Below are 12,141 nucleotides of genomic sequence, written 5' to 3' on the forward strand. Positions count from 1 at the left end.
TTCATTTCACTTTTGGTGTGAAAGGGTCTTAACATTTGCCAAAAATAGAACTTTTTTGTTGTTATTAAAAAAACAAAAAACAAACAAGCCCAACCCAGGTGAGAAAAAGTGATGCAAAAGTAATGTAACGCATTACTTTTCATAAAAAGTAAGAAAATAACGCAATTCCCCAACACTGACTAACTCTATCAGGGGTTTATTGTGAGTGAATTATGGGAATGGTACAAACAGAGAGTTTGTCTCAAATCTCACCATAGTTTCATCCAATTTTGCTGTATCGGGCTGGTCGGGATGCTCAAACAGGTCATAGTGTGTAACATTACTTATATTTGACTCTGCATATGAAATAGCATAAACAAATTGCACACATCGTCTCGAAATCAATTCCACACATTTGCTCATTTCTGTCTCTCTTGTTTTTGCAGGTCATTGAATGCATTACCCAAGGTCGGGTTCTAGACAGGCCTCGCCTGTGTCCTAAGGAAGTGTACGACCTCATGTTAGGCTGCTGGCAAAGAGAGCCGCAACAACGACTGAACATCAAAGACATTCAGAAAGTCCTTTACGCTCTGGGAAAAGCCACGCCTGTCTACTTGGACATCCTCGGCTGAGACTGGTGCAACGTCTCTCACCAGAATCCAACACAATCCAGGAATAACCAAACAAGCCCTTTTCCCGCGTCGGCGCTCCACTGTAAAAACACCAACACGTCGGAGATGGACTTTAAGTGCCTGCAACACTTTTTTCGATACACTGGGTATACCTAAAAAAAAGTAAAAATATTTAAAAACAAACTTTTACATTTTGTTTACTGGTACAGTATATAGTGTACAGAATTATTCTACAAAGACAAAAAAATGTTTCCTAAGAAGTGGCGGTGAAAGCAGAATGTTGCCTTCAATGTGGCGGCACTGTGTTTGAGAAATGATTTTCAGTGTTTCATTTTATAAGCATATATACACATATATGAATATATTTTTATTTATTTTGTTTCATTTTGAAGGTGAAGTATGGGTGCCTGTCATGTTTAGTGCTGTTGATATATTATCTTTTCGAGACGGCTGCTCTTTGGTTCTGCTCTGCTTTAACAGCTGGGATGTCGTGAGGAAAGCCTTATTACGTTTTGATTATTTTCCCGCTGTTGCGGTCAGCATCTTTCTCTTTTATTTTTTGTTTCTGCAACTTTGATTTGATGATCTATAGCTCTTAAGCGGGCAACTCGGAACCTTTAGAATACTAAAGCGTTGATATATTTTCATCATACGTGATTGTATATACTGTACATTTATATTCTCGTCAACCTGTTAACTTATTTTTATGTGTTTTGATTTCTTTTTTGACACAAGGGTTATTTTGTGACTTACTCTTTAGAAAGGGTCAGCCAGGAGAGAACATAAATATCACACAGTATCTTAAAATGAGCACTTGGCGGCTCATTATTAATACAGGGTCTCTAATACTGTTCGAGGGAAAACACGTCACGGTCTGTAACCATGCTACCGTATTTTTATGATCACCAAACTGAATGTGGTAAAACTAGAACTAAACTGCAGGTTCGCTGTCACTGAGATCCTAAAATGACACATGTTTGAATTAATGTTTCGCCATCGCATCTAAAGTTAACGATTTCATGTTGTTGTCTGTAGCTAAACAGTTCTATGTTATTCCAGGGGCTGTTTCTCTGAGATGTTTGTCGATACGACACCAAATCTTTTTGACATCAGGATTTCGGTGTTTCTCTCGCCTCTTTGCAGTACCACAGATATTTGCAAACAACATATTAAAATGTATGTTTAGAATAAGTATTAAATAAATATCAGAACCTTGTCAAATTAAGTCTTTTTTTGTTTGCTGTGTTTAGGCCGTCTTTTGTTTGTTCAAAGATTTGTGGCATAACCTAGTTTTGTCTGTAGTGCCTTTGTCATTGTCATGCCTGGATATGCCCTTTCTTCTGCTCTTGAGGCAAAGTGGAGAGGAATCGAATTGGTTGTGGCCACCATAAGCATGAGGAAATGTGTTTGAATAACAGCCTTTGGTAGGCTGATGCAGTGCCTTGCTGGCTAGCAGTTATCTGAGGAAAAAGCCTGTGGGTCCTAACACATTTTAATGCGGCCATTTCTTTAAAAGATTTTAATAACATAATTCCTTGTAATAAAACAGACATTTTAAAATACGCAGAGTAGAATGAGCAAATCATATGTATTCAGCAGTGCCATTCGCAATGACTGTCAGGCTTAACAATTAACCAAAATCACATGATTAAACCATTAGATGCGAAATATTCTTGTATGCCTGTGATGGAAACATTGTATGCTATATATATATAGGACATTCAGCGTAAGCTTTTTGAAGAATACCGGAAGCGGAAGCACGTTCAAGGCGATCATTTGTGTTTATAAAGCATATACTGTTGTATTTTTTTTCGAAAATGACCGATCGTTTCACTAGATAAGTCCCTTATTTCTCGTCTGGTATCGTTTAAAGCTCTTTGAAGCTGCACTGAAACTGTAATTTTGACCTTCAACTATCTGGAGGCCATTAAAGTCCACTATAAGGAGAATAATCCTGGAATGTTTTCATCAAAAACCTTAATTTCTTTTCGACTGATGAAAGAAAGACATGAACATCTTGGATGACATGGGGGTGAGTAAATTATCAGGAAAATTTTATTTGAAAGTGGACTAATCCTTTAACATGGACATCTACAAACATGCCCAGGTTATATTTCACTCAAAAATAACAAGAAAGAAATAATAAACTATATTTTGCTTTAAAAAATAAGCTTAATTTTAGGTCCAGTAGGATATTTGAAATACCATTGTAATATTTTGACAATTACGCACATGCGATTAATATAATGTGAGACGTAGAAAAAAATGTTGTAATGCATTTCACATCATAGTATGTTATATTGATTTTAATATATCCTGATACACTATCTGATTTAATGGGAATCACAGAGAATTACAAAAGAAATGAGAATTTATTTTGTCATGAAAATGTCACAATGGAAACTATCAATATTTGGTTCATTTTCAGCATCTTAAAGCTTTACATTATGTTTTACATAAAGAAAATATTTATTTATTTTGGGGTGGACATCTCATACATGGACAATATAGATAAGGAGCAGGACAAAGTGACTTAGTCTGCAAATATGGTGTCCTGGTTCTGAAATCATTTAAGCATCACAGTTTCCAATGGATAACTAGAGACGAACACAATCTGAGATATATTTAAAAATATCCTTAGTTCTACAAGGTTTATAATGGTTGTGAATGGGAACCCAAAAAAAAAAAAGCATCCATCCATAAAAAAAATGAATCCATATGACTCCATAGAGTTAATAAAGGCCTTTTGAAGCAAAGGTATGCATTTTTGTAAGATAAATATCTCTATTTAAAACTTAAAATTCGAATAACTAGCTTCCGGCGGACAACCGTACGCAGAATGCGCAAGTCGACTTGCGCCAAATAAGTAACCCGTGACGAGATGTATGACGGAGGATGTAGGAGTAGCATAAGCTTAGACGCCTCTTGTGGTTAAAACAAATAGGGCTGGGCAACAAACCCAAGCTCCTCGTCTTTTATATCAAAATACTCCGACATTTCTCTTTAAAATTTCTCATTTTAGGCTTCTAATTCTTGAAGGGTGTTTTGTTTTGCTCTATCTTCTGTGTCTCCGCGTTCGTCATTGCATGAGGTCAAAGGTTGCTCTTCCGCCTGGTATGTGTACAGTTGTCCACCGGAAGCCAATTATTTGAATTTATAAAGTTTTAAATATGGATATTTATGGATGGATATGGATGGATATGGATTCTTTTCTTTTTAAAAAAAATACATCTCAGATTGTGTATTGTGATTGTGATAATCACATACACCTAGCATGGCTTGAGGGTGAGTAAATCATGGGATAATTTTCATTTTTGGGTGAACTATCTCTTCAAGCTTAGATGTGATTGCTTCAGACAGATGAAGATGTTCCCTGTCAATGGTGTTATCATAAAGAAGGGGTTTCCAACTGTTTCAGTGTCACTATTGAGTCTCTGAAAGGGTCATGAAACCCCAAAAGGGTCATTTTTTGAGATGTGAATATACTGTATGTACAGACTGCACATCATTGAAAACACTAAAGGTATTTGTTTGGTTTATTTATAAGTGAAAATTATTTTTATAGCAATTTCTGTTTTCCGGTTTGAAAAGCAAAGTCAGAGCAACATCACGGCTTCTGACGTCAATGCGTACTACCATCAAGATTCTGAGTGGTGATTAGCTGCCAGGGCTCCAGTCGTGGCTGGACGAACGAGCTGACGTCAACCATTTCTGAGCATTTCTCTGCATTTATTCATGACAAAGAGCTCATTAATTCTAGTCATGAGAATGACCTTTTTTAAAGGTGCCGTAGAACGCGCTTTCAAAAGATGTAATATAAGTCTAAGGTGTCCCCTGAATGTGTCTGTAAAGTTTCAGCTCAAAATACCCCATAGATTTTTTTTTTTATTCATTTTTTTTAACTGCCTATTTTGGGGCATCATTAAATATGCACCGATTCAGGCTGCGGCCCCTTTAAATTCTCGTGCTCCCCGCCCTGAGCTCGCGACTGCCTTAAACAGCATAAACAAAGTTCACACAGCTAATATAACCCTCAAAATGGATCTTTACAAAGTGTTCATCATGTAGCATGTCTAATCGTGTAAGTATAGTATTTATTTGGATGTTTACATTTGATTCTGAATGAGTTTGAGGCTGTGCTCCGTGGCTAAAGCTAACATTACACACTGTTGGAGAGATTTATAAAGAATGAAGTTGTGTTTATGAATTATACAGACTGCAAGTGTTTAAAAAATGAAAATATCGACAGTCTTGTCTCCGTGAATACAGTAATAAACGATGGTAACTTTAACCACATTTAACAGTACATTAGCAACATGCTAACAAAACATTTAGAAAGACAAGTTACAAATATCACTAAAAATATCATGGATCATGTAAGTCATTATTGCTCCATCTGCCATTTTTCACTATTGTTCTTGCTTGCTTACCTAGTCTGATGATTCCGCTGTGCACATCCAGATGTCCTGCCCTTGTCTAATGCTTGAACATGAGCTGGCATATGCAAATATTGGGGGCGTACATATTAATGATCCCGACTGTTACGTAACAGATATGTTGAGATTCGCCTGTTCTTCGGAGGTCTTTTAAACAAATGAGATTTATAAGAAGGAGGAAACAATGGTGTTTGAGACTCACTGTATGTCATTTCCGTGTACTGAACTCTTGTTATTCAACTATGCCAAGGTAAATTCAATTTTCAATTCTATGGCACCTTTAAACCAAGCACTGTATTACAAATGAGATGGCATTACAGCGGAGAGTTCAAATGACATTCAAATTCACTTCTTGCCTGTTCAACTGCTTTGTTGTCCTTCAGGCACATATAAGTGTGCATTTCCTCAGTAACACAAAAGTGCTGTTTGCTTTTTACCCGAGATGCAGTTTGACTACAAACACATGGGAAATATCACTGTAATATTTAATATGTAAGAACACGGCGTGCTCATGAGAGTGGTTTAACAACATTCGTCAAGTGGAACGTAGATTATATACGGACTGAAGTAAGCATGTTTCAAGTTTTTATAGACATATTTCGTATAATCTATTGCTCATTAACCAGCACTGTGTATGCGCACATTTCATCATGTCTTCAAATGAAATATATGCAAATGAACACTGATTCAGCCTTACATCTGATAATCGCAATGACATGATGAACTATGCCTTTGTGTTAAACTGATGTGTGTCGTCCGTTCAGAGACTGTAGTACTCATATACGTGATGAAAATATTAGACTCTTCCATGTTTGTCCCTTGTTTGTTGTCATATGATTGCATTTTTAAAACACATCAAGTTGCCCTCAACTTTTTTCCTCCTCTCATACATTAATATTCATTATTCTGTATAATGAGTGTGTTGCAGGTATGTGTTTTATTGGTTGTTGTCTACCCTCTTCCCTCCCCTCCCACTTTTCCACAGCTTTACAGGCCCATTTATTGAGACTTTTTCCAGCTCTGAGGTGTTAAAGACCAGGCTAAAGCAGGGGGGTTTCATGACACTTTAAGGGTGCACAGACTGAGCACTAACCCTACAGGGGTTGCACAATTAATCTGAAACACTGGCCTATATAAGGGCCTTTCGCACCGATCCTTTTCATAGTTCCTAGAGCTACTGGCTGAAGTACCTGGATTTTTTCGTGTTCGCACCATAGGAACTAAGAACGATTTTAGTTCTAAGAACTCCTTTTGGGGGAACTAAATTAGCTCCTACTTCAGAGTAGGGTCTTAATTAGCACTATAGGAACTATCAGTGACGTAAGTGTACTTTGATTGGTCAAACACATGTCAAACACCAGCACCCGGCATTTTTAAAAAGCCGTGTAAACATATTTACTTCATGAACATGGAAAAGAGTTATAACAGCATTTACCTGCTGTCTTCAGTGTTGTATTCTTTTCTCCGCTCTGATGATATGTAATACTGAATGTTGTCATAGGAGATTTTGTCTCTTAGCCCCAATTATTGCTCTTTTAGTTGCATAAATTATGCATTTACATCCCATCCCCAACAAACACAGCTCCGATCATGGCGTCTTCCATCCACCGGTTTTTAGCGTTTGTAAATGCCACGCTTAAAGACGAAACTGTTGGCCCCTTCACAGTTCCTATTTCCAGTGCGAATGCAACCAGGAACATGGCCCGGGGGAGAAATTAGTTCTCGGGGAACTATCCTAGTGGCTAGTTCCTATAATGGAGTTCCTAGGACTATTCATTGTGAAAGACCTTATAGAGTTGGAGCTTTCAGGCCTAAATGTGCAGCCTTGTGGCCAATCTTCACTGATTTTACATTCTATCAGTAAGAGCAGAATGTGAAGGTTGAATTATCAGAGTAATAGCACAGCTGTACATAAAATATTGCAATCCACACAACATAATGGGAGACATATCAGAGTTCAAAAGAGGACAAATTGTTGGTGCACGTCTCGCTGCCTCATCTGTGACCAGGACAGCAAGTCTTTGTGATGTATCGAAGGCTATGTTATCCAGGGTTATATCGGCATACCACCATGAATGCTGAATCACATCCAACTCACATCCAACAAAACTGTCTGAACGGGATGTCCAGGTACTGCAGACAACCGTACGCAGAATGCACAAGTCGACATGCGCCAAATGAGTATCCAGGTACTAACCCGGATTGTATACAAAAAAACATAAAATCACAGATGCCAAAATCACTGCAGAATTAAATGCGCACCTCGATTCTCCTGTTTCCACCAAAACCGTCTGTCGGGAGCTCCACAGAGTCAGTATTCAAGGTCGGGCTGCTATAGCCAAACCTTTGGTCACTCATGCCAATGTCAAATGTTGGTTTCATTGATGCCAATAGTGCAAATCTTGGGCTGTGGACAGTGTGAGACATGTATTGTTCTCTGATGAGTCCACCTTTACTGTCTTTCCCACATATGTGGGAGTTACGGTGTGGAGAAGCCCCAAAGAGGCTCAACACCCAGACTGTTGCTGCCCAGAGTGAAGAACAGGGTGGATTCAATGATGGTTTGGGCTGAAATATCATGGCATTCCCCACTGTGCTTGATGGGCTGCCAGGTGCAAAGGTCTACCAAACTGTTCCGGAGGACCATGTGCACCTAAAGGTTTAATCATTGTTCCTTGAAAGGGGTGCCATGTATCAGCATGATAATACACCAATACACACAGCAAGACTTGTGACAGAATGGTTTGATGAACATGAATGTGAAGTTGAACATCTCACAAAGCCTCCACGATCACCAGATCTGAATATTATTGAGCCACTTTGGGGTATTTTGGAGGAGCAATTCAGAAAATGTTTTCCTTGACCAGCATCACACAGTGACCTGGACACTGTTCTGGATGAGGAATGGCTCAAAATCTCTCCGGCCACTGTGAAGGACCTATAATCTGTCATTCCCAAGAAGAAGTGATGCTGTATTGGCTACAGAAGAAGGTCCTACACCAAACTAATAAAATATTGTGGTCTAAAACCAAGTGTTTCAGTTTCAGTGTCCAACCCCTGTACATTCCCTATTGCCTTCACAAGTGCAACAAAATGTGGACTGCAATACATTTTAGAGTTATTATTCTACAGTATTAGATTAGTATTCATGAAACAATGACAGGTATGAAACCAGTATTAAGGCACAAATTGGAGGCAGATCTTTTGACTTGCCAGTAAGCAACTTCTATACCGTCAAACTCACGTTTTCACCAGAAATTAAAAGATATCATAGTCAAAAACATTCTGTGACAAAGGGAAAGACTATCAAGAATCATATCTGACAAACCTAACAAAATGCTTCTCCATCCAAAATTTCTAAACCATTTAGAAACATTGTAGATGTAGTTGTAAATCTGTTTTTCTGTAAAACTGTTGAATACTGATGCTAAATATTGAGTGATACTGAAAACTAATAGTCTGCTCTAAAACCGCACAATCATTACACCATTTCAGAGACACAGTGTTAAAAGTTTTAGAGCACAATGTTTGGCAGAAGTAACCATCCGATGCACATTACGACCATATTAAATGCTTAGTTTGGCAGGTGAAAATTACTCCCAAGAGAACAGGCCTATTTAGAAAACAGTATATCTGGATAAGTGATGACAGAATATTATGAATTATTGTGCACTGTTGCACCATAATCAAGTGTTAAATTTATTCAGTGTAACTCACTTTCCGATTTTTGGTAAATAAAAAAGGGGGGTGGGGAAGATCTCAGAATTTTCTTTGAATCAAACCAAGCAAAGCCAGTGACTGATCCAAATATGGAAAATGGGAACAAAGGGAGAGTCACGTTGAGGAACTGTACGTATTCGTGGTGCTTGCTCATGTCACCCTAGAGCAATATCCAATTCCGACGACAGGTGTTGACACCTAGATTAACCTTGGTTTGCAGAGAGCCAGGCTGCCGAGAGCTTATTAGAATGCACTGGGGATGGGAGCTCTACTCCAGGGCTGTAACCCTCAGGGGCTTTGCCTGCTGTGTGTGTCTGACAGCTCGACTACATGTCTGAGTGTGAGTGTGTACCATCTAAAAGAGGACGTGTGGACTGTGGTAACATCGCATTACTGCACACACAGGCTTGCACCGTGCAGTGTTTGTCAACCCTGTTGTCCTTTCATGTGCACGCTTTTGCTCACCCTTAAATTTGATTTAAAATGAGAAAAAAGACTTTTAAATTCAAACTCTCTCTAATTTATCTATAAAATTCTGGTGGGGGTAGCATCACCCCTCACCTGGACTATGAAAATGGATTTTATTGATGAAATAGAATAGATTTTTTGCTTTTTTGCCAAGTGCATAGGATTTCTAGAATTGATATTAGGCTACTATAGCAACATTTTAGGTAAGGACAGTCTTGGTTTTGGTATCACGGTAACTTGTCTGTATTCTTAAAACTTTCCTTTTTTGTTTTATGTAGTAATATTATTCAATGCTCTGCCATCTGTATAAGTAATCTAAGCCTCAGACGTCACACCCACGGACCGCTGGCTGAACATCTGATGCATATAAGTCTAATGCATATAATAAATAAATGAAAAATAGCATTTCCATGACTTTCCAAAAGAGGGAAAAATATAAAGATATTAATTTCAGCGATCAGAAAAAAAGAATAAATTTGGCTTCTGTGAAAATGGTCCATTGGAAAACACTCAAATTACTAACAATGAATTTTATCACCAATTGCTTTGTGTTTGCGCACAATGTTTGCAGTCACACAATTCACAAAATTTTGTGCTGAATGCAATTTGCACAACGCAGTTCCTGGTGTTCAGTTCGGAGTCACTTGGCTCTTTAAAATGCCGAAAATGTGGATTTACAATCAGTTCTCGTGCTCTTCTCTGTCACTTTGATCTTTTGATGAATTCCTGCTGCTATGATCAATAGAAAACGTAAATATTACATTTCATTTACTGCCTGCTTTCCGTGGGCAACAATATGATGCTAATTGCGCAAGACAAATAGCGCCGAGTTCTGTGAATAGGACACGATCTGTAATGAGTCTAATTTACATAAGATTTGTGTTTGTGCTGAAAAGAATGACAATGACTTAATTTAAATACTATTTCAGTGCATTTAGCACCATTTAGCATGTCACAGCCGTGAATGTGATTTGCTACTTGCGGTTGATAGCTGGTGACCAGCAAGGGGTCAATGTTTGCCCGGGCGTTTTGGCCGTTTTGGTAGATGTTGAGCACTTTTCTCCATTTCACATTGGCCATGTTTTCCAACAAAATTAACTTTTTTGCAAGCATTGCAAATATTTTATTATTGTATAGTAGATTTCTGTCCAGTGATCAGTTGTTTTTGGAGGGCTCCTAAAAGGGTAAAATAGGCTTTTTTTCCCCATGTCTGCTGCCTTTGACATCACATCTTAGGATAGTCACTAGCAAAGGGTTTTCATGTTGTTCTGCTATTAGCCATTCAGGGTTGTAATTTTCCTACATACATTTTCCTACAAATATCATATGAAAATTTGGCCTGATGGGTTTGGAAACAGTTTTTGCTGCATCCTAGCCCTGGACAAATGATGTATCACAGCTTAATTCAGATTGGAAATACAATGATTAGTTGTCAGGCAGATGCATGGTGCCCTTTACATCTGAACTCCACGAACAATTTATACTCACTACGGATTGCTTAATTGGCCTTGTGATAAGAGCGGAAAGCAAACATTCCAGTCATTTCATCTAAAAGTTCTTCAAGGCTATCATGGACTACTTTCCATCAATTACGCACCAATGATGAATTATGTGCTTAAAAGCTACACTTTCTTTATTCCATGTTATAATGCTTTTATGTTTGCTTTTGCTTTTTAAGTATATTATGCTGTAACATATCTAACTGACAGATGGAGTTATTTCAAAAGCTACAAAAAACATGTACAGTCCTATTTTATCATATTTCAAAAGCCGATGTAACCACGGCTTAAAGGTGCAATGTGTTCAATTTGGGAGGATCTATTGACAGAAATGCAATTTAATATAAATAACTATGTTCTAAGTGGTGCATAAAGACCTTACTTAATGAACTGTTATGTTTTTATTACCTTGGAATGAGCCATTTCTATCACGTACACCACGGGTCCACCCTCCATGTCAAGTCGCCTTTATGGGCCAGCATGTTTCTACAACAGCCCTAAACGGACAAACACTCTACAGAGCGCGTTTAGTCACTATGGGCCCTATAATACACCCGGCGCAATGTGACGCAAGGCGCAGCGCAATTGTGTTTGCTAGTTTGCGTCCGGCGCCGTTCGCCTTTTCCCGTTCAGCGCCACGTCCTTAAATTAGTAAATGCATTTGCGCCAGTTAGTGCGCCCACGGGCGTGCTGGTCTAAAAAAGAGGTGTGTTCAGGCGCATTGCCGGCGCATTGCTATTTTAAGGAGCTGAAAATAGACTGTGCTATAGACCAACTCAAACCTGGTCTAAAGTCTAAAGTCAATGGCGCAATATTTTTTTGTTAGAGCACGTTGGTAGAAACTGCGCCTCTGGGCGCGTCCACAGTGCGCGTTGACTTGGCTTATTACACACAGGGATGCGCATCACACAAACATGCCAAATATTAAAAACAAAAGGATTACAGTGTAAAAGAATATTATTGTGTAGGCTACATAAATATAAAAATGTAACTTCGTTTAACGTCTAATTAAACTTTTAACTTCACGCACGAGCAGATCGGTTTCTTCGCTTGAAAAGCGTTCAGCTTTTACGCCAACAAATTCCGCCATGTAAATAGCAATCCGCCATGGCGCGAGCGCATCTCGCTCTTAAAGGGAATGGGAGATGACACTCTGATTGGTTTATTGAACGTTATGGCCATTACTCATTAAGAGAATAGGGACAACCCATTTCAAAAATGCGCCCCGGCGCACGGACCGTTTTTCCGTCGTTAAAATAGCAAAAGTGGATTTGGACACGCCCTGAGTGCACCTGCGCCGTGCGCTTTACACTTTGCGTTTAGATCGTTAAAATAGGGCCCTATGTTTTTCTTCTTCTAAATCGTTCATGTTTTTAGAGGCAGCTTGCATTGTCACTACGTTGAATA

General features: G+C 38.6%; 1 protein-coding gene and 1 long non-coding RNA gene across 3 annotated transcripts in view; one reads left to right on the forward strand and one right to left on the reverse strand.

Annotated features, from left to right (window-relative positions):
• The window catches only part of ntrk3b (neurotrophic tyrosine kinase, receptor, type 3b), a 153,839-nt gene extending 152,007 nt beyond the window's left edge, over window positions 1–1,832 (forward strand). For both annotated transcript variants that reach the window (XM_048183729.1, XM_048183730.1), the window contains one exon: window positions 426–1,832. In XM_048183729.1, coding sequence (XP_048039686.1) covers window positions 426–611 — 186 coding nt within the window. In that variant the 3' untranslated portion in view covers window positions 612–1,832. The remainder of the gene's footprint in view (window positions 1–425) is intronic.
• The window catches only part of LOC125264442, a 33,821-nt gene that overhangs the window by 4,393 nt on the left and 17,287 nt on the right, over window positions 1–12,141 (reverse strand). The window lies entirely within an intron of this gene.

The sequence above is a fragment of the Megalobrama amblycephala genome, linkage group LG3 (genome assembly GCF_018812025.1).
Source record: "Megalobrama amblycephala isolate DHTTF-2021 linkage group LG3, ASM1881202v1, whole genome shotgun sequence".
Classification (NCBI taxonomy): domain Eukaryota; kingdom Metazoa; phylum Chordata; class Actinopteri; order Cypriniformes; family Xenocyprididae; genus Megalobrama; species Megalobrama amblycephala.